Source organism: Lotus japonicus, chromosome 1, assembly GCF_012489685.1.
Source record: "Lotus japonicus ecotype B-129 chromosome 1, LjGifu_v1.2".
In the NCBI taxonomy this organism is placed as follows: domain Eukaryota; kingdom Viridiplantae; phylum Streptophyta; class Magnoliopsida; order Fabales; family Fabaceae; genus Lotus; species Lotus japonicus.
In genome coordinates this window covers 92,891,721-92,914,409 of record NC_080041.1, presented here as the reverse complement: position 1 = coordinate 92,914,409, position 22,689 = coordinate 92,891,721, and the positions used below count along the sequence as shown (strand labels likewise).

The window sequence follows — 22,689 nt, the reverse complement described above, 5'->3', positions numbered from 1 at the left end:
ATTGGCTAATGGAGTTGGCCTAATGAAATTAGGATTAAGAAAGACAATAATGCTAGCATACGCTGCAATTATATTACAATGCACATGATTCTAGAGCTTGAGGCTAACATGAGTGCAGCCACAACAATTCAGAAAAGTGCTTATTTCTTTGTAGTTTTTGTCTTCACTTAACAACAACTAAGTCGTTGATGGCAGTTTGTCTTGTACAATAACCAAGCAAACGAAAGTGATTAATGGAATTGTAAGAATTGCAATTTTTTGTTTTAAATAACTCAAACTACCCTCTTTCACCGCACAAAAAAGGTACTATCACATGTAATGCTTGATTTTTTATTCTCTTTAACATGTGTTTTTGTGGTTGTTTCTCCTAACAAACAAATGATTTTCTTCTAACCTCATTTCTATGAGGATCTAACTTGTTTATTATTATCTTTCTTTATTCCTTATTAACTGTCAATTTAAAAGAATTTTTATTTTTATATATCTGTTCACTTAGCATTTTAAGATAACATCATTAAATGATGTTTTTTCATGTAATGCCCTTGTTAGAATAATAAATGAAGAAAAATAATATACATTTTGAATGATAAAATAAGAAAATAAATAAAATTAATTGCACTTCTAAATATGGGCTTTTCTTCTCTCTAAACTAGAGAATACAGTACCTCATTGGTTTCCTCAGGTTATTGAAATCTCATTAGTTGTTTCAGCAGTTTCACAATATTTTGCGGGATTCTTAGTATTCACATAATCTTGCTAGAAATTAGAAACCACGAGTTTAATCGATCAAGTTCTGCACAATCTTCTTGGAATACACATCATCAAACTGAATTTCGAGTTCCAAGGGATGGCAATATCTTTGTAATTACAACCCACACGCGTTTATTATTAGAAATTTGATAAACACCAGAAAGTTATGTGTGATTTAAGATTAAGATTCCATTTCAGACATAACGGGATAAACCACGCGGTTGTTTAGTTGATATCGTGCACCAAGCTGTATTAGGGACAGTTACAGCTAAATGATCCATCTTGTTTTGTCAAACACAAACACCCTCTGCCCCGTTCATTGTTAGGTGCATGCCAATAATAATAACGGACGAATTGTAAAAAAAATGACAACATGTCCATTATCATGGTGTGTTTTGATGTTTTTCTAATTTTCTTTATGAATATACTATTTTAGACACGTAGATAAAACCACTTTTCCCCCTTAATTATTGTCAAGATAGTAGGAAAGCTAGAGTGGCATTCTTTGTTCTCATGCGTGTGGATATGTAAGTGCCCATATAAATACTCCAATCCAAATCCCTTCATTCTCACCAAAAGCACAAGAAGAAGAAAAAAAACTCTCTATCACTCTCTCTCTCTCTCAGATTCAAAGTGATTATGGTAGGTGTTTTTCGGCGCTCCATTTCATTGCCAAACAAAAATCTCAACCGTCCAACGGTGAAGCCAGCCATATCCCACCACATCAGATCCATCAGTCTTCCCTGCAGATCTCATCCATTGATTTCCCAGATCAAGGAAGAGATCAACGGTCTCAATGCATGGGCTTCAACTTCCAAATCCCACCCTCAAACATACACAAATATTTCCCACGGCCTCACCCTTCTGAAGGACACTCATGAAACGTTCCAACACATCTTTCAACTCCCTCAAACCCAAGAGTCTCTCCGGTGCCACCCTCTTTGGGTTGAGAACCTTCTAGAAGATTCCCTCCGCTTCGTCGACGCCTACGGAACCTTCCAAACACTCATCATGGGCCTCAAGGAAGAACACTCCTCGGCCCAAATAGCAATAAGGAAGCGTGATGAATCCAAATTGGGCATGTACATGAAGTCTAAGAAGAAATTTTCCAAGGAGATGGAGAAGCTTGTTTCTTCCATCCGATGTGGGACTCAAACTCAACAACAACATCAACATCTTCAAATGCAGGTTCCGGCGGTGTCTGCAGCGGAAGCGTTGCTCTCGGTTGCAGACACCGCTGAGCTGGGAGGTGTGATCTCCGATGTTATGAGGGTAACGGTGTTCGTTTCCGTTGCTCTATTCAACGGGATCGCGATGTCATTTGCTCCAAGAAGATTTTCATGGACTCAGATGGTGAAGTTGTCGAGGAGTAGTACTAGAAGAATGAACGTGGAGAGTGAAGGACTTGAGGAGCTTCAGCTGATGGAAGTTGAAGAAAGCTTTGAGAATCTGAAGAAGAAAGGAGATGAAGAGGTGAGGTTGATTTTGAAGAGGATGCGGGATTTGGAGGAATGTGTTTGTGGCATTGAAAGTGTGAGTGAGAAAGTGTTCAGGGCTTTGATCAACTCTCGTGTTCTATTGCTCAACACTCTTACCCTTGCGCAATAGTGAAGAATGTGAATTGATGCTGGTAGATAATACTTTTTGTTTTTGATTTTAAGAAAAGATAATAACATTAATATTATTTATTTTTTTATCATATGCTTATGCCTTACAAATTTAATTAATTTATTTGTTTTATCTCCTGGTCAAAAATATTGGTTGACAATCTTCCTAATACTCACGGGTTCTTCATACTTCACACATTAGTAGGGGTCCACATGGGCCGGGTCAACCTAATGAATTCATCCAACTCAATCCGATCCAATGGTAAAAATGCGGGTTGGATTGGGCAAACGGGTCAATCAGATCGATTTTATTACGATCCAATTATCTTTGGATCGGATATCGGATTCCATAACAATCCATCCAACCCAACCCGAAATCCAATCTTATAATAATAATATATTATTTAATATATATTTTTAATAATTTTAATTTTTACCTAACCTACTAGTTGGGTATGTAATTTATGGAGACTTGGAGTCCTACTATTTGAGTGATTTTTAGAAGACTTTGAGACTAACTTGTTTGTAATTATTTGTCATATTTAAAGACTTGAAGTACTAGTTTAATTATGTGTTATTGTATAGATGTGTGTAGACGGTAGTTATGAACTTATGATGTAATTGCATGTTAGAGACTTGAAGTACTTGTTTTTTAATATTTTCAATATTTCAGATTTATTTTTATTTTAATATAGCGATCCAATCAATCCATCCAAACCAACCCGAAGATTGTCAGATTGGGTTGGTTCGGGTTCATAAGTGAAAATTCACGAAATCCAACCCAACCCAACCCAAACAGTTTTGATCGGTTCGAGTCCTGATTAGCCTGAAAATCCATCAAACTCAACCCATGTTCAGCCCTACATATTAGGTAAAAAAAAGGGGCACTTAGTAACTAATTAACTGATTCTTGAGCCTAAATTAAATAATTATTTATTCATAAAGTTTAATTAAGCTGTTGAATAAATGTTACATCAATGGTTTGTTCGGTTGAGTTTGAAGTGTAGATAATGCACAAACTCACTTATCGCCAGCTTTTAAGTCAACTTTTTATTAGAAAATTGATATAAATTTTGACACCATCAAATAACTAATTATCTCATAAGCTTAATCTGTTAGGTAAATATGAAATGAATGATTTTATATTATTATTTCTAATATAATTAATTCTCCAATTATTTTTTCAATCATTTATTTATTTTAGAAGATATTTTGCTTGAATTTGTGAGGTTTGAATTAATCTCAATAAACAGTCGGAAGTTGCTACCTAATGCTTCTAAAATGGGAAAAGTTCATTATGATGAATTAATCATACACTATACCCACACATATTGGATGAGTAGGTTCCATAATTTTAATTATTTAATTGATGAACAATGATCGCATATCAACAACTACAAAGTGTCATTTCTTTTCATCAAGATATCGCACATTTCTTCAATATTGTATATAAAATTCAGACATAAGAAGAAAGACTTGAGACACACGAAGTTTAATCGAGATCATAAACTAACCTCATGTTTACCCCAATTCCAACCCCACAAAATTACGGCATGCATCTCCATGTGGTACGTGCACTTTTATTCAATATTATAAGTTACTTAGTTACGTTTTGGACTTCAATTATATTAGTATATAACGACATTAATTAGCTTTCCTCTAATTGACTAGAAGATGGGGAAAATCAAATAATACAGGGAAGGTTAGAAGTATGGGTAGATGAGCAATTAGTGACGCACATGGCATGTTCATGGTTTCTAAATAATAAATACAGATATATGCATGATCGAAGTATGATGACAACTAAACAATGTCATTAGCCAAATGCTTATAAGGATTAACGGTTAGCACATTAGGTCTACCATTACCAAATGAAAATAATTAGCGCATATGATTTGTTAAGCAGAATAAACATTACAAGTAAGGGCGGAAATAATTAGTTATTTTGAGATCCGATATATGGTCTGCAGACATAACATGGTGTACATCTAATTATTAAGTAAGCTTAATAGTTAAAAGAAATCAAGAGAATATTTAGTTTGAAATATCGAACAACTGGTTGATTAAAGTGGTATATACTTGATCCTCCTAATTAGCAATGTTCCCATCAAATAAAATTATTTTCTTGAACAAAATTGTCTCATATGTGATGATACATGTAATAGAAAAAAATCGAGTACTACAAAATATCAAAATTTGTATAGATTTAACAAGTTAACTTATTTAAGTAATATATAAATGGTATATTATTAATTTATTATCATTACATTCAATTTTTGTGTAATGTATTAGAAATATATATATATATATATATATATATATATATATATATATTGGCCTTTTTAGAGTCATGAACTTATTTATATATCTATTTAGAAAACAAGTTTTCCCCTTAAGTAATGAATCAAGTTTGAGTTGTGTAAGTGGAAAAAATTAAACTCGTTTGAAAAATTAATTCTAGTATGATGTGGATGTTCCCAGTTTAAACATAATTGCTCTATATACGAATAATACTTGTAAAATAAAAAAAAATCAAGTTGTTACATATTTAAAGCCATTATTATAAATCATACATTTTTATACCCTTTAGATATTTAATGCTGTTAGGCTAAACCTTTTAGAAAAACCTCATGTCACTAAAATAGGTTAGAATTAAATTTTATACTACTTTACAAAATAGGTTGATGTGTTCATTTAATTAATATAAGGTTCTGGACTTTGACTTGACTAATTTATACTATTCTAATAATAGTGGTTTCGTTGCTTTTATTGTGATAATTTTGTTTTGGGAATGCTAGCAATAGCAAATATCCTAAAGATATTGGTTAAAACATAAAAATATATTTTAAAGTATATATATATATATATAGCAAATATCCTAAAGATATTGGTTAAAACATAAAAATATATTTTAAAGTATATATATATATATATATATATATATATATATCACCTAAGAATATAAATTATGTAATATCATGTTTTAAAATTTTTAAAGTATTTTAATTTTTTTTACAAGAGGAAGAGTAATAAACTAAAAACCAAAACTAACTAATAGATAAGGATGCATAAACCAAATGAATGGGCGTCTCCAAATTTGAGTATGATCACGTGACAAACTAGCATGATATACTAAACAATCCATTGTATTATTCTTCACACGTTGAACATGTAGGAATTGCACCCTCAAGAACTGGGCCATCATATCTCGGATTCTCAGGAGGATATCTCTAGCCTAGAAGGTACATAATGAAATCAACATTGCTTTGAAGAGCAACAACCACATTCAAACAATCAGAAAACCAAACAATACTCTGATATCCCAACTCAAGAGCATGTTGCAACCCGAGTTCCACAGTCAACGCTTCCGCCATGAAAGCATTGTTGTTACCCAAGCTCTTGACCACCCGTGACACTCATTCACTGTTTTTATCTATAACCACCACTGCATAACTCATACAACCAAGTGCCTGGTTCCAACTACCATGCATCCATGGCTACCACCATATTTGTCACACCATCAACGATATTCATTTTGAAATACAAGTCATATTTCTTAATTAGTGACCAATATCGACCAAATTGATGCATGCCAAAACATCACATTTCTTAGGTGAAAACTATAGAAATAAATCACACTTTGTCAATTTTGTTTTATAATAATTAACTAAATTAGAGGTGTATGTTGTTCTTTTTTATAAGAGTCAATTTAAAGTTAGTGGTTCATTAATTATTTTTGGACAAGAATGCACTTGTTTAATTGAGTTTTTTTTTCTCTCTTTTCACTCGTCAAAACATTAATGATGCATAAAAATTAAGAAAAGTAAGATATGTATGTTTTAGAAAAATTAATTTAAATTGAGCAATTACTTAAATTAACTAAATTTATTAAGGGGTGTGAAGTAATTTTTTAGTTATTATATTAAGAAAAAGGAGAGTACTAATCATCAAATTAATATTAAAACATTTTAAGTGGACGTACACTATGTTATATCAAATAACATAGTCATAAATATTAGTGTTTAAAATCAACAGTCATGATCTATTTATATCATTCTCATTTGATACATTTGCTTACATATATTTTATTATTTAAAAGTTTTTTTTCTTCATTCAAAGTTTCAAACAATATATAAATTATGTCATTATTAAAATATCTTTTAAAAAAAATTTAAAATTCTACCTACTATGTACATCATTCATACAAAGCATGAGTATACTTATCCAAGTATCCAACTATCCATTAAACAAAAACACTCATTTGAAACAAAAGTAGATGTTGCGGAGAATGATTCCTTTCCCTTCTTCATTAACATGGACTTCTGCTCAAGAAAATGAAGCTTTCCCAATTTCCACATGTGGAAGAATAACGTTAGCCACATAATAATAGTTCCAATTATTCAGCAACTTTTTTTTTGGTCAATAATTATTCATCAACTTGTGTAATGAAAATTGATAAACACATTCTCCCACCGGCACTGACAGACGATCTTCGCTCATGACGCTACGGGCCCCCTTCTACCTGGCCCAATTCCCTCAATCACAAGGTTTCATTTTTTGTTATTTTTCTATCCACTTGTATAATGAAAACTTTCTCCACAATACCTATAGGTTTTGAGTACTGGGAAAAATGTTAGAATTAGAGATAGAAAGAAAACGAAATAAATAATAGGAACAAAGTGAAGAACATGAAAGAGATGTGATGCAAAAGAGCAAGATAATCAAAAGAAGAAAAAAATGTGGAAAAGATTATAATGATAGAGAAGTAAGGTGTGAAAAAAATGGAAGTTGGAGTGTTAAATACCTTTTTACTTAAATAGTTAAACCAGCCAGTTGATAAAAAAAACAGTTAAACCTTACTTAATCAAGACATAGTGTGTATTGCTATATTTTTGAAAGATAATAAACAAGCCCGTTGTTAATTTAGGATATTCAGGCTTGGCTATCGGAAGAGTATTTTGAGATTTTTTTTTATAAAAGGATGGCATAAATATTGATAGGGGTGACAAGAAAATCATATCCCATTCACATATTAGATTGCAAAGGTAGGATCCCTATGAAGAGAAAAATAATTCGATTCAATCATGTGGTGCATAAGCGCTTTTGACTTTTATAAAATAAAAATGTTAATATTTACTTCATTTTTTTATCGACAATATTTACATTTTTTTTGTCGAAGGTGCAGAGATTAACATTCAAAGATTGTCCAACGACACTTACATCAGTGGGACTATAATTCCAAAACGTGATTCTGCAATGCATAATCAAATACACAATTAAGCTTAAAGCAAACTCACTCTAGCTGATATAAAAAACCAGACAAACTAAGAAAAATCATACAGACTCTAAAATCCTAAGATCACCAGCACAACAACTTGACTTTCCGAGCAGTAGTAAATTTGCAATTATACACAACTGCAAATCATCTAACTCTGCCGGAGTTGCACAAACTGAAGAGCCTTCAAGGAAGCAAACAAAGCTTCAACATTTGGACCAAGAAGAGTCAAGTTAGCAACACTAGCACCATGGATTTGAGAAGTTGCAAATCTACCCAGAAGCAGTACAGAACAGAGGAAGGGGTGGCCAATGCAAAGAAGACGCAATTGAGGCACGAAGACGACAACGCACGAAGGCTTCCAATAGATTTGTAAACTACAACCCACCTTTTAAAACCAGAGCTTTGCCATGAAGGGACGTTTGGAGAAGGGGCCTCGGGGGATGACGACGGAGCGCTCACAACAGCGAGAAGAAGGTCATGTCGTCTTGAAACCAGATCTAAGTCTCAACACACAGTGGGTGGTGGAGGCAGTGGCAGTGTGAATGGATGAAGAGGTGGTTGTAAAGCAAGAAAAACTCACTGATGTGGGTAGAAGATCCACCTAATGTGGAAGAAACTCATCTATTTGTGGGAGAAAATACCACTAAACGGGAGAAGAACCTCCCTAGAGGAGGAGATCTCCCAAGGGGGAGAAACTGACAATATTCACTTTAATACTCTCAACTCTACCAAACTTTTTTTTGGGTTGATGGAAACCCACCTTTTTTTTTGGTCAAAGGAGAACAATTTCATTGATAATGAGCAGAATGCTCAACATGTTACAAGATGAACATAAACAAGAGGTGCTCAGACGAGCCCAACCTAATGCCTGTACGGCTCTACAAGGGGGAACTCAAAGTAGTTCACTTACAACATCAAAGAGTGATACAACAAAGCAACACAGTTAAAACTTTTTAAACCAAGGCTCACTCATGCTAGAACCAATAATCAATGAAACTAAGAGAACTACAGAAACTCTACAATCCTCAGAAAACATCAGTAAGTCAAAAAGACATTTAGAGTGGTGTGTGTCTACCATTTATACTCGACCACTCAAACTGTACAACTCACGACTCTGCCGGAGTTGCCTTCTGAAGAGCCTTCTTCAAAGCAGCCAGACATGACTTCAAGGCACTAAGGGTAGCCTAGTCAACAGCACCAACATTCAGGAAAGGAGGGTTCTGTAGATCTGAGCATAACAGGGGAGGAGGGCAGCGGAGACGGTCGCAGCTGAGGCACAGCGGCGGTGGCGGCACGGCGGCGGTAGCAAAGGTTCCTCCATAACAGAGAAAAACATAGCCATACCTTATCACCTTAGGCCACTCAGAGATGGATGAAAATGAAGAAGGCCTCAGATCTGGGTTATAGCAGTACCCACGGCGGCGGCAAGCCTAGAACTACGACACAACTCGCGGCGGTTGGTGGAAGCGATGGCGGCGGCCATGGTGGAGGCATGAATGGATGAGTGGTGGCCAGCAAAACAGGAAAGCTAAAAAGCAAGGACAAACCCACTTATTTGGGTAGAAAATCCACCTACTGTGGAAGAAACCCACCTATTGTGGGAGAAAAGACCTACCTAATAAGCAGGAGAAGAACCTCCCTAGCGGAGGAGGATCCCCCAAGGGGGAGGAGCCCCCAAGGGGGAGAACGGCGCTGCACTTTGTATCTAACCCCACCTAAAGTGTCTTTTTTTTGCATTCTATACTTGCCCTTTTGGGCCTTTCCATCTCATTTTCCTCTTTTGAACTCAAATTGGGCCTTTCCATATTTTTGAAAATAAAAATGGACAAAAATGTCATCATTTTAATCTCATAGAAGTCATCCTCAGCCCACCTTTGGGCCTTGAAATGAAAAACTATGCACCATTGACCCCAAATAAAATATCTACTCCGTGGGTCCCTGGTTTACTAGTGCGTGTTGACCACTTGAGATTGATTTATGTAGCATCATCTATCCCCCAAAAAATAATACAAAAATATTTGTTTTTTCAGTTGAGAACATCATGAAGTTTTAAAACTCGGCTCGGACCGGCCGGTCCGACCGGGACTCGGTCACCTGACCGGTCCGAGCCTCTTAACAGATCGGTTAAGCAATCGGTTCGCTGTGAACCGGCTTGACTCGGCCGGTTCGCCGATTGAACCGGTGACTCGGTCAATTTTCGGTCAGACCGGCCAGCTTTTTAATTTTTTTTTAAATTAGTTGTTAATGGGTCAGCACGTGAGGCCCAATATTTTTTTTTGAAATAAGGCCCAATAATTAGACTGGCTAAATTCTGTTAGCACGTGGGCCTTTCATTATTTTTTTAAAATTCTGTTAACAACAGGTTTTTGTTACAGTGGGCCTTTTTTTAAAATTATTCTAACATCAGTTTTGTTTTTGTTGTGGATAAAAGTAGAAAAAACGTGAAATATGTTTAAATTGTGTTGCAAGGAGGATTCGAGCACAGGACCAGAAGGGAAAAAAGAGAAACCTTTACCACTAGACCATGATATTGTTTGATTATATCACGCGTTTTTTTAAAATTTATACCTTAACTTCAAATTGCAATGAATATTTTTTAGAATATTTGAATATAGACCGAGTCAAGCAGTTCACCCGTTGACCCAGTGGTCCGACCAGTGACTCATTGACTCAGTACCTCGACCGAGTCGACCACCGAGCCGAGTCTTAAAACACTGACATGACTATTGCATTTGCATGAAGTACGAGACAAAAAAACCAATGAAACCAAAATGGTTGATTAAGGGAATGTGTGTTTTTACTTTTTTTTTTCTAACTTTTAAACAAACACAGCAAGTCACTACCCTAATTAATAGAAAAGTACTTTTTAATAAAACAGTATTCTAATGTTATATTGTCTCCCTCTAAATTTTTATACTACTTCATACTTAATTATCTATTGTTAATTTTGTTTAAATGTGTTAATTTTCACCATTTACCCATTTTTTCAAGTATCTACATATCATTCTTTTTTTGAACTCAGTATCTACATCATTCTTGATCCAGATTGATGACAATGAAATTTTCTAGCTAGCACATGAAAGCTATTAGTAATAGGCTTTTTCCTTGTTTTTATAGGGCGTGGTTTTTTCATATTTGGTATTCAAGGACTCAAGGTTCTCTCGACCTAGCTCTATACATTTGTGTGTATTTTATAGTGATCGACACAAGAAGGATGAAGACTTTTCGTAAATTAGGACATGGCACGACAGCAAGAGCATTTGCTGTTTTATATTTGGTGCTGGATAAGTCTAGCTAAAAGAACTTGGCCTCTACTCTATAAAAAGTTTGGATAGGTAGATATAAGATAGAGAGGCAAGTATATATGTGAAGATATGCGGATTCAGTTGGTAAAAATATATCACTTAAACAAAAAAATAAAGATTGTGTTTTTAATTTCCGCTATCAATTAGAGACTGTGTGGGTGGATTATCCATACTCTAAAAACGATGTATAGTCATAGAAACATATTTTGACCTGTGGGGAGGTGAGCAGGGCCAAACCTGGCCAACTTTTTTTTCCCTTGTAAAAAAAGAAAGATATAAGAAGACATTCATATTTCATAGTGACAACACACAACCACAGTGAGTTGGAATTCCACCCAAGTCCTTTCTTTTATGTAAAGTACAGGTAAAATTTTCTATCAAGGGGTAAATTGAAGACGTGGACTTCAAACTTTTCTAAAGAGACAATAGCTTTGTTCCCGTTCCATCGTCCCATGTTAATCACCTTTCATCATATTGCCTACATGGTTTCCAAAAAAATTCACTTGGCGACATTATAACTCACTTTGAACTGGAATGATAGCATTTGGAATCTTTCATTCATCTTCATTGAGACTTATATGATCGATCAAAAAGCCAGGACATCATTTGCTTTCCTCTTTGGCGATCAATCATTAGTATTAATTGTCAAGTTGAAATTTGCACAAATTAACGGATTCCTACTCCGGTTGTAACAGCAATATATAGATGATTGCTATGCATGGTTTCCTAACCATGGATCAAGATCTATATATCTTTTATCCTTTATTGCTATATGATGTCTCATTTTCCGTTCCAACCAATAAAATTATGTTATATATCAATTAAAAAACATATGCATATAACATTTACAACCTTATATGAATTGTGATTAATTGACATGGTATAATTTCATTTGATTAGTAAAAGTGAATGGGACACCATTAATCATCAAGAACAAATGATCTTATTTGGTCATTTTTAATTATATCAAAATTTACAAGAATTAGCTTCTGCATCATGTTTGGTTATTTACTTAAAAAAAATAAATTTGATTTAAGCATTGTCTAAATCACCGATATCTAGCCATGTAGGGTAATTAAAATATACCCAACTTGGGTGACATGATAATATTTTGACATGCATATTGTAAGATTTTAGCTAATGACACATCTCACAAGACTAAATTAATTTTATCAAATATTTACCTTGAGTGACTTAGACGAGCTCCTTTTATATTAAAAGTTTAAATAACTCCATTTGTAAGTTAGATATGTGCTTAACTTTTTAATTATTTCTGCACATTTTTTTATTTTTTCTCATTGCTAAAAAGTAAAAGGATTATTGAAATCACCGTGAAAAAAATTGGGTTAAATAATTCATAGTCCTATGTGAACCTTACATTTAAGATAAGTTGAATTCAATTTTTATATTTTATTTGTTAGTTTATTTATAGATAATCTTATTGATTCATTTAGGTGACATAAGTAACACTTATGAGTCATTTAGACAAGGACTCATTGTTACGATACGAAAGTAACGAATTATCGCAAAATTACACATGATTGGCCAACCTTCATTAAATTGCCCACCCTCCAAGTATTCCATCAAAAACCAACATAAAAATTAGATATGTTATTGATTCTTATGTTTCGTTAAAGTGTAATTCGTATTATATAGCATTACTCTTTAGACAATATTCCAAAAGTATATAAAAATGTTTCATAAAATTGATAGGGAGTTGATAAGAAAGTTTTTAGCTGCATTACTAAATAATATTGATACATTCTCCTAATATCAGCAATTGAGATTGAGAATAAGAATTCAAAAAACTGAAAATCGTATTATCTATTTTATTATAATTATATTATACTAAGAAGACTTTTTTGCTTGTTTTATGTTGAAGTACAAAACAGTGACTAGTCTTAATTTAAGGAATTTGTTTTGTCTTTTTTCCTGCAAGTATTCCACTGAAGTACTAGCACAAAGCCAACATGGATCACCATTCACCAAGACTCTGCAATTAATCTTATCATGAAAACAATAAACGGTAAAAAATGAGGACCATATGCTTAAAAATACAAAAGAAAAGAGAGACGTTATAAGTCACTACCCGCCACTCTAATATCATCACTGTTTTTTGCACCTTACTCTTCATACCATTAATTCATTCAATCAAATTCACCAATTACAATTAACCAAACCAAAACGTTCCATTGTTTCGAAACGCCACAACGATTCAGAACCTGCAAAATCACTTTTCAGTTTTCTTCATCCAATCCAAACACACGCTGATTCGTGACGTTTAACAATGGGATGCAACACCTCACGCCTCGATCACCTTCCGGCGGTGGCTCTCTGCCGTGACCGCTGCAAGTTCGCCGACGAAGCACTCCGTCAAAGCTACGCCCTCGCCGACGCACACGTGGCGCATATGGACTCCCTCAGAACCCTTGGCCCCGCTCTCGTTTGCTTCTTCGATCACTTCCAAGAAACCAAAACCGTTTCAATTTTATCATCACCACCGCCGCCGCCGCTGCCAGTAGCAGCACCACCTCACTCTCCGCCACCATGTTCTGATGAATTTCCTCTGCATTCTGAATCCGATGATGATCATGATGCAGATAATGAACCACCTCGTTATGATGATTATCTAAACCACCGCATTTTATCCCCTGCTACGCCGCTTTCTCCGCCGTATAGCGGTGGCTTTTGGGGTTCGAAATCGGCACCGTCGCCGCCTCCTCCGACGAGCTCAGCCTGGGATTTGTTCAATTTCTTCGAGCCTTATCAATTGCCGTACGGTCATAGTGCGAGTTTTGACAACGACTCTACAGAGGAGGAGAAGGAAAATGGCAAAATCGTCATGAGTCACGAGATGACTCAGCAGCAGAAAGGTGATGGTGATGGGTCTGGAATTGAATCCAAAATTGAAGGTAAGGTGAAGAATGATGCAGAAAGTAACAATGGTGAATTGAAGAAAAATGAGACTGATACTGATTCCAAGGAAAAATCGAAAGAGTCAGAGGAATGCTGCAACCAGAAGAAAGGTTTCAGTGAAGCAGTGAAAGAGATTCAGATTCTATTTGCTAGAGCATCGGATTCTGGGAACTCGATTTTGGAAATGCTGGAAGTTGGGAAGCTCCGTTACCATAAACAACTTGATTTCATACCAGGTAATGTGAATTTCTCTTCATTTTTCTGTTTGGTTTCTGATTAAACTTTTGGATTTGTTTATGATTGAACAAGTTTTTGTGGGATCAGTTTCATGCAAGGTGATGCATGTGTTTGCTCTCTCTAATTCCTCATTGGTTGGAGGGAGAAGGAGACCATGTGGGCATGAAGGAGAAGGACTCAGCTATGGGAATCTCTGCTCTACTTTGAAGAAGGTGTGTCTGTGGGAGAAGAAGTTGTATCATGAAGTTAAGGTATAGTTAAACTTGCACTCTCTTTCCCTTTTCTTTTTGGGTTGCTTTTGCTTCTTCATGATAGAGAGCAAGTTGGCATGATAAAAGAGAATTGAAGGGGTAAAGCTGTCCCTTTTGGTGATTGTTAGATTAGGAGAATCTGATTTGCAGAGAAGTGGGGACTAGAAGCCATTGTGTAGTTGACATCTCACTCTATGAATCTTGTCTGTACTTTCATATATGAATATTTCAAAATTGGTGTGCGTGACCGCGCAATTGCGACTCGAACATAACGAGTTTTGGAGTTCCTACATCAGCCCCGACGTAATGGGTTTTGGAGTTTCCAAAGCAATTGCGGCTGCACCACTCCACATTTGTCTGTAATCCTGCGAGGCAGCCACAACTGTGAACTGCAATGGCAATTTAAAACTCATAAAATACAAAAATGTTTGAAAAATTATCTGCTAAGAAATTAAGAAACGTGTGAATTAAAAAACTCATCGCCTAGCCCCTACCACATAGTGCTCTTACCGTGAAGGAAATAATTAACACGACTACCAGCTGTGAGCATACTTCACCAAGAATATAACAAAATATTACTCCATCCCCTTCTTGTTTAGGCGAAAAGCTTACTTGGCAACTATTGATCACATTTAATTTCAATTTAATTCCTCTATTAACTTTGTAGATCCCTATTCCCTAATGTTCCTTTTGTTTTTTCAGGCTGAGGAAAAATTGCGCACACTTCATGAGAAGAAGTGTAGGCAGTTGAGACGCATGCTTAAAAATGATGCTGATGCACACAAAATTGATTCTGTTCAAGCTTTCATTGGGGTTTTAGCTACAAAAATGAAAATCTCTATCCAAGTAGTTGACAAGATATCTATTACGATTAGCAAGTTGACAGAAGAGGAGCTGTGGCCACAGATCAACAGGTTTATTCACATGTAAGTTATAATTGAAGTTTCCTATGATTAAATCCATGTCAATTTACCTTCTAGTAAGGTTGGTAGGTATAGCCATGACCTTAACTCATAATTGATAGTAATTGTGTAGCTATGATTCACCTTTTGTGAAAGGGTTGAAAAATGGACAACTAATAATTAATATTTTTACTTTTGATAAAAGACATCTAACAGAATATTATATTTCATTTTTTCTCACTTTTCCCTCTACATGTGGAAAAGGTTTCTAGGAATGTGGAAAGATATGCAAGAGTGTTACAGATTGGCGTATGAGGAAATTGCTGAAACCAAAACTTCAGAAGCCACTTCATTCAATAAAAAGCTTGGCACTGCCCATATTGATGCAATAATAAAACTCAAATCCGAGGTACAGAAATGGAATTTGAGCTTCTCAGATTGGATTCAGGCCCAGAAATCCTATGTGAAAGCCTTGAATGGTTGGCTAGTACGATGTTTAATGTATGAACCTGAAGAAATACCAGATGATTCACCACCTGTGTATGTGATCTGTAACAAATGGTCACAGGCAGTGGATAATCTCTCAGAGAAGAATGTATTTGAAGCCATAACTGGATTCATGTTCAGAGTGAATGAGCTATTAGAAAAGCATATATTAGACCTCCAGCAAAAGTTAACATTGGACAAGGAACTGGAGAGAAAAGTGAAAGTTTTGAAGAGGCAGGAGCAGAAAATGCACAAGGTGGTTTCAGTTGCAAGAGAAGAAACTGTGCATCATGGTGATGTTGTTGATATGATCAGCCTTCAATCAGGACTGAAAGAGATCTTTGTTGCCTTGGATAGGTTCACTGCTACCACTGCTGGCGTATATGAAGAACTTAGCCAGCAAATGAAGCAAGAGAACCCTGTTTTGGGAGAATCCAGCAAAATTCAATAGTTTTATACTGCTCGGATTCTGATATTTAAGATTGAACCTATCTCTTACACCTTTCTTAATTCTGAACTTAGTTTTTTGTACACAGGTGTATCTCAATTTTTCCGAATACATGTTTAGCATTTAAAACCAAAACTATATGATGTTATGATAAATTATGGACTTCTGTCTCTAGATGAAAGCACAAAAATGCAGCCTTGAGCCTAAACCAATAATGGAGTGTCATTAGAGAGGTGAAAAATATGGACATAGTATGCACAAATGCATGTATAGAAATGGGGGCAAAGATTAGGGTGGTCATTTTTTTTTGGGACTGGCAGTGATCTCAATGCCTATTTGGTAATTTACAATATGCAAAATTTACTATGGTGGTCCCTTGATGCCCCCACTTCGAACACCGTTACTAGGGTGGTCCCTTCTCCACCAATCACGGTCGTTACTTCCTTCTCTCATCAGATCGTGGTGGTTCACAATAAAGATGCGGTGACTTTGTCGACGAAACAACGATCATTTACAAGTCGGAGTGGTGTTTGTGGCTTGGAGCGCGATGGCGGTGTTCGTTTCCTGCAAAACTCAACGAGCTGGCCTAACAAAAAGAGATGTAAATGGAGTTTGTGGTAAAAAAAAAAAAAGAAATGCATCATCCTCGCCAAGCAAAAAGAGAAGGCTAACAAAAATGTTGAGGGTTGTCGGGCTAAGAGGCTTTGTTCTCCCTCCAACTCTCCATGAAGGTGGAGCGGACCAACGTCGCCGCCTTTGGGAGGAGTCTTTTTTGAATCTTGCAAAGCAAGTCAATAGAACTTTGACCAATTCTATTTAACTTTGTTTTTGTTTGGGGAAAAGGGGGAAATGGAAAATGGAAAAGAAAGAGAAAATGGTAGAACTTACCGCTCTAAGTGTACGCAACGATGTGACAAAGAGCGGTGTAGAGAGTTTTTACTTAGACCTGCAACATAGCAACCTAAACAACTTTGATCGTCAAGGGCTTGTTAGGTTCCTAGGCCACCGCAACTTCATCGGACAAAATAGTTAGGGTTAGTTTTTTTGTGTGTTGGACAGTAACGGAAAATGAAGGATGAGAAAGTAGAAAATAAGAAGAGTATGTATTTACTACCTATTGTCTAGTATATATTATGTGAGTTTGTCTAAATAACCATAGAAAAAACTTGAGTTAAATCATCTTAATTATAGGTGGATCTATAAAATTCATTTACACAACTCCATAGCATAATGCATTTTGTTGATAAGTTTTTCAATTTTTTTTAAAACTAAAAAAGTATTTTTCAATTAAAAAGAGAATCTTTATCCGCATAATTTTATGAGAGATGCACACTGCAATTATGGAAAGACAAAAGTATCCCTGAGCGTATATAATGGACAAACGGTGCAAGAGAAAACAGAGAGCGACAAGAAGGTTTTTTGTCAGTGCAGATAGAGAGAGGACGAGACAAGTGAGAGAGAAAGAGAAAATGAAGAAGAAGAAGAAGAAGAAAAGAAATGAAACCTCTTCGACCTCTTTCTCCTGATCCCACATACATAAACACGGGTGCGTATGTTGTGCTGTCGTTAGGACCATTTGCGTATTCCTCTTGTTTTCTTCTTCTTCTCTGCGGTGCCGCCATTGTTGCTTTCTTCTCAGTCACGCTCTAACCAATGGGATGTTGCCAATCTTGCCCTTGCATCCCCAACCATTCAACTCCTCATCAACACAGCAACCTCGATAACAGTGTTGTTGCATCTTCCTCCAATGCCGACGTGCCGGCGTTCTCGGAATTCTCACTCTCCGACCTCAAATCCGCCACCAACAGCTTCAGCTCCGATCACATCGTCTCCGAGAGCGGCGAGAAAGCTTCCAATGTCGTCTACAGAGGTCGCCTCCACAACAGCCATAACCGTCGCTGGATTGCTGTTAAGCGCTTTTCCAAATTCGCCTGGCCTGATCCTAAGCAGTTCGCTGTATGTATGCAATTCCTCTGCCTTCTGTTCTGTTCTGTTCTGTTCTGTGGTTTGGTTTTGTTTGTTATGTTTATGTTTGTTTTGGCATGTAGGATGAAGCTTGGGGAGTGGGGAAATTACGACACCGTAGAGTTGCCAATTTGATTGGTTATTGCTGTGATGGGGATGAGAGGCTCTTAGTTGCAGAGTACATGCCCAACCACACTCTAGCCAAACATCTTTTCCACTGTATGTAGTGTGTCATGAATCATGATATTCCTTCTATTTGTTGGTATCAGAGCACGCTCCGGAACATGACCAACAACTGGTATCAAAGCTTGATGACAAGAAATAACATACTCCTAATAATTTCTTGTCATTTCTTGTCATCAAGCTCTGATACCAGTTGTTGGTCACTTTTCGCTGCGTGGTTTGGTACCAACACTATTTACTGCTTTTCTATCTTGTTTGCCATTTGCATTGTTTGAATGAATACTTACTAACTCTATTACTCTCTTACACTTGATTCTTCTTTATATGACCATCAACTCCAATTCTTGTGAAGTAGCTGCAATGGAACAGTAACTGTGGCATGATCACCTAGTGTTCTGTAGTCTGTACCTTCTCTTTGGTTTGATACACAAATTACAGAATAATAGTTGAGTGCATGCCTGGAAATCCTTATACAATTGACTCTACAGCCGAAGTCAATTCTAGCTAGAAGACTTTGTAACTAGCTTTAGGTGTCAGAATTGATTTTGAGGAAAGAGAATCTGATCCAGACATGCTATGAATCACTTGTATGGGGACTTTTTAGTTCTTTGTTCTTACCATTTAGATGTATGAACAAGGATGGATTTTGTATTAACCATTTAAATATACTTTTATAATACTCTTCACTTGAATTGCAATTGCTCACCCTGCCATACAAAGCATCTGTTTCTCTACAATTTATATTTTCGATGGCAAAACCATAACCATTAGCCAACAACTTTCCATGTTAAAGCTATCTTTACTGTTAAGCAAACATCTTTTGCCTATCTTGGTATAGTGGTTTACACGAGGTTTATGTTAAAATTATTGGTTCTGTAGCTTTGGTTTACACGATATTTCCTTGATATCATTGTTGGTCTTTGTTAGAAGTCCCACTGTCCCACATTGGCTAGAGATACGACATAAATAGCCTTTATAAATGGTAGAGCAACCCTCAACTCTTGAGCTAACTTTCGGGTTGAGTTAGACCCTCCCAAATTCTAGTCTTAAAATTTCATCTGGTGTATTATCCTTTTTTTTGTTGCTCTTGGCTGGTTTATTGGATCACAAAATAACAACTTTGTATAGGTTAAGCATGCAGTATGTAATTAGTTTTTTGCTTCATGTATGACAGGGGAAAATCGGACAATTGAGTGGAACATGCGGTTAAGAGTTGCCCTATTCATCAGTGAAGCATTAGACTATTGTAGTATCAAAGGTTATCCATTGTACCATGACTTGAATGCTTACAGAGTTTTATTTGATGAGGTATTTTAATTTATAAGACAATACCTTTTCTCATATTCTTTTGACGTTGATATTTATTGTAATCTGTTACTGTAACTGATAGTACACATACGTCCCCACATCATATCATGAGTTCACATTCTCTTAAATCTGTGATTATTTGGCATTCTCTTAAGTCTTTTTTTCCTACTCTTTTGTTGATGTTTTTGCAGAATGGTGATCCCCGACTTTCATGTTTTGGTTTGATTAAGAACAGCAGGGACGGGAAAAGTTATAGCACAAATCTTGCTTATACTCCTCCTGAGTATCTGAGAAATGGTAATGCTGTAATTCTGTATCACATAATATTTTATGTTCTTTCTTCATGATTACCCCTTGAATTCTTCAGTCACTTTTTATGTTAGAATTAAATTAGAAGCCTCATTAAGCTCGAACTAAAACTATTAACTATCCCAAGTTTGAATTCTAAGCTAGAGTTTGATTGTCTAAATCTTCTGGTTTCCAACAAATCACTGTGATGTTGGATACAATAAATAAAAGGATTTCCTGTGGAGCATTCTTGTATCAATTAGTTGCCAGTCTGCAAAAGAATATTTAGCTCAATTAAGTTTACGTCATCATGTTGTTTGTCTTGCTGAGGAAGCTTTTATGTTGTATATCTGTTGCTTTGACCTTGAATATGATGGTTGCTTCACAACTTCTGGTAACAGCTAGCCTATATGTTATGCTTGTAGGGAGGGTGACCCCAGAAAGTATCATTTTCAGCTTTGGGACTGTGTTATTGGATCTTCTAAGTGGCAAGCATATCCCTCCAACTCATGTACATATTTTTTGAAGCATTAACTAACTCGTACAATCTGTATTTTGGAATGAGTTGGTAGTTCAAATAATTAGGAAAGGCAGATTTATGGCAAGCAACTTCTTCTTTAATATGCATATCATGTCTTCAATACATGAATTGCTTGTTGGAAAGAATTTTTGGTTCTGGACAGTTGACCCTATTTCTAGGCCTATATGATAAAGCAGTCAAGAGTGAAAACAAAGTGAAAATACTATTGTAATGTAATTTATATAATATAATTATTAATGAAAATGGAAAATGTTTCTTCTAACCAAATAGGTCCTTGGTGGCAATAGTTTATTCTACATTCTTCTTCTGGTTATTTCATTATTCATTGCATAATGGTCATTTTCCATGCAAGTTATCACAGTATTAGGTTTTTTGACTATTCAGGCTCTTGACATGATAAGAGGTAAAAATATTCAACTCCTCATGGATTCACATTTGGAGGGAAACTTTTCAACAGAAGAGGCTATTGTGGTTTTCGATCTTGCCTCAAAATGTTTGCAGTATGAACCTCGGGAGCGGCCCAAGACCAAGGACCTTGTTACAACACTTTTGGCACTACAAACTAAACAAGATGTGAGCTTTTTTGTTCCCTTTTATATCTTAAAAACTTTGTTTTGTCTCTCATCATTTTTATAGTCAGCTAGAGAAATGCTAATATGACAACCAAAACTAGATGCACTAGCAGTCTCGCACATCCCTCTACAAGATATTAGATCACTCTATTAAGATATGTCACATATATTTCACATATTACTGAGATCAGATGAATTTGCTCTGCTCAAAGGGTGTGTTCTTTACTGTTTAAGCAATGTTTTTCTAGTGGGTATCTTCAGATTACTGAAACAAGGGAAATTTGCTTTGTCCTATTTAAAATATAATCACAACTAGTTAGAAACTGACAGTGATTTCGGGCTCATAATTTAGGTCTCTTATGCTGTCAGGTTCCATCGTATGTTATGCTTGGAATTGCAAAGCATGAGGAAACACCTCCTACCCCACAGCATCCTCTATCTCCAATGGGTGATGCTTGTTCTCGCATGGACTTGACTGCAATTCATCAGATTTTGTTGATGACCAACTACAGAGATGACGAAGGGAATAATGAGGTACTTTACTTGAAGAGATAAAATCATAAAAGTTCTTTATGTTTATATTAGGAATATGAATGTTACACTAACCATGCCTTCATAATCATATGTAGTTATCCTTCCAAGAATGGACGCAGCAAACGAGGGATATGTTGGAGGCTAGAAAGCGCGGTGACTTGGCCTTTCGGGACAAGGATTTCAAAACTGCAATTGAGTGTTACTCTCAGGTATTTATTCTGCATATTAAAGAAATTTGTTCATGTAGCATGCTATCATACATCATAGGAAAACCCCAACACTATGGTTAGAGTTGTCGCCATGTCACTCCAAGATCAAATGTTTGTGTCACGGGATTGCTGAATTAGTACTCCTGTAATCAATAGAAAACAAAACCTGACCTTTTCCTAAACCTTCAACAGTTGTACCATGTTGTCCATTAAAAGATCATATTTTGGTGCAGTTATATTTAACTAAATTTACTGTAGCCATTGCTCCAGAACCCTTTGATCAAGATTGGCTGGCTAAGTTTAAAGAGACTAGCTATACATCTCAAATCTGATTTTAAGTATGAATCATCCGATCTTTGATCAAATGGCTCCAAAGCTATGACCGTAGTGAAGCCGGATCCTCTTGCTTGTATCATATTAATTCAATTTCAATATGCAGTTCATTGGTGTTGGAACCATGATCTCCCCAACTGTCTATGCACGAAGAAGTCTTTGCCATCTCTTTTGCGACCAACCAGATGCTGCTCTCAGAGATGCAATGCAAGCTCAATGTGTCTATCCTGACTGGTCCGTGGCATTTTACATGCAGGCGGTTGCTCTTTCCAAATTAAACATGAATAAGGACACAGCTGACATGTTAAGAGAGGCCTCTGCTCTGGAAGAGAAAGGGCAACCAAGAGGCAAATGAACTTTTCAATTGAAACCACTTTTATCGTCAAATGAGGCAATCCTATTTGAGCCGGTGGTAAAACTATTCCTACAAAGTAAAACTATTCCTACAAGTATTTACTGGACTAAGATTCATAATATTTTTGTGCTTCAGCAGCAAACCCCTGTCGAAACTTGAAATTGGAGATTCATTTCACTCAAAGGTGTAACATAGAGGAAGGAAGAACCATATTTCTTATT

The 22,689-nt window shown here is 35.9% G+C and overlaps 3 protein-coding genes across 4 annotated transcripts; all 3 read left to right on the top strand.

Moving 5' to 3' along the window:
- The first annotated feature begins 1,314 nt into the window (after nucleotides 1–1,314).
- LOC130732239 (uncharacterized) lies at nucleotides 1,315–2,449 on the top strand. Its single transcript, XM_057584333.1, has one exon. It carries the CDS (start codon nucleotides 1,390–1,392, stop codon nucleotides 2,356–2,358), a length of 969 nt encoding a protein of 322 aa, XP_057440316.1. The 5' UTR covers nucleotides 1,315–1,389; the 3' UTR covers nucleotides 2,359–2,449.
- A 10,445-nt stretch (nucleotides 2,450–12,894) lies between these two features.
- LOC130727880 (protein ALTERED PHOSPHATE STARVATION RESPONSE 1) lies at nucleotides 12,895–16,352 on the top strand. The gene is made up of 4 exons (XM_057579153.1): nucleotides 12,895–14,092; nucleotides 14,181–14,344; nucleotides 15,047–15,270; nucleotides 15,511–16,352. Exons 1-4 carry the CDS (start codon nucleotides 13,228–13,230, stop codon nucleotides 16,181–16,183), a joined length of 1,926 nt encoding a protein of 641 aa, XP_057435136.1. The 5' UTR covers nucleotides 12,895–13,227; the 3' UTR covers nucleotides 16,184–16,352.
- Nucleotides 16,353–17,571: 1,219 nt separating this feature from the next.
- LOC130727878 (serine/threonine-protein kinase BSK1-like) lies at nucleotides 17,572–22,675 on the top strand. 2 transcript variants are annotated; one of them, XM_057579151.1, is made up of 9 exons: nucleotides 17,572–18,136; nucleotides 18,229–18,364; nucleotides 19,503–19,636; nucleotides 19,828–19,933; nucleotides 20,350–20,435; nucleotides 20,850–21,038; nucleotides 21,407–21,571; nucleotides 21,667–21,780; nucleotides 22,220–22,675. In XM_057579151.1, the coding sequence occupies exons 1-9, from the start codon at nucleotides 17,834–17,836 to the stop codon at nucleotides 22,466–22,468; spliced, it is 1,482 nt and encodes a 493-aa protein (XP_057435134.1). In that variant the 5' UTR covers nucleotides 17,572–17,833; the 3' UTR covers nucleotides 22,469–22,675. The 2 variants fall into 2 exon arrangements, with proteins under 2 accessions (XP_057435134.1, XP_057435135.1); XM_057579152.1 differs by having other exon boundaries at nucleotides 17,572–18,140.
- Nucleotides 22,676–22,689: the final 14 nt, after the last annotated feature.

Excerpts from the sequence above, each read along its gene's own strand:
- LOC130732239 (XM_057584333.1), top strand. The coding sequence starts at position 1,390 with ATGGTAGGTGTTTTTCGGCGCTCCATTTCATTGCCAAACAAAAATCTC.
- LOC130727878 (XM_057579151.1), top strand. The coding sequence starts at position 17,834 with ATGGGATGTTGCCAATCTTGCCCTTGCATCCCCAACCATTCAACTCCT. Across the intron at positions 19,637-19,827 it reads ACAGAGTTTTATTTGATGAG|AATGGTGATCCCCGACTTTC; the intron begins GTATTTTAATTT and ends ATGTTTTTGCAG. Across the intron at positions 21,572-21,666 it reads ATGACGAAGGGAATAATGAG|TTATCCTTCCAAGAATGGAC; the intron begins GTACTTTACTTG and ends AATCATATGTAG.
- LOC130727880 (XM_057579153.1), top strand. The coding sequence starts at position 13,228 with ATGGGATGCAACACCTCACGCCTCGATCACCTTCCGGCGGTGGCTCTC. Across the intron at positions 14,093-14,180 it reads ACAACTTGATTTCATACCAG|TTTCATGCAAGGTGATGCAT; the intron begins GTAATGTGAATT and ends TTGTGGGATCAG. Across the intron at positions 14,345-15,046 it reads AGTTGTATCATGAAGTTAAG|GCTGAGGAAAAATTGCGCAC; the intron begins GTATAGTTAAAC and ends TTGTTTTTTCAG.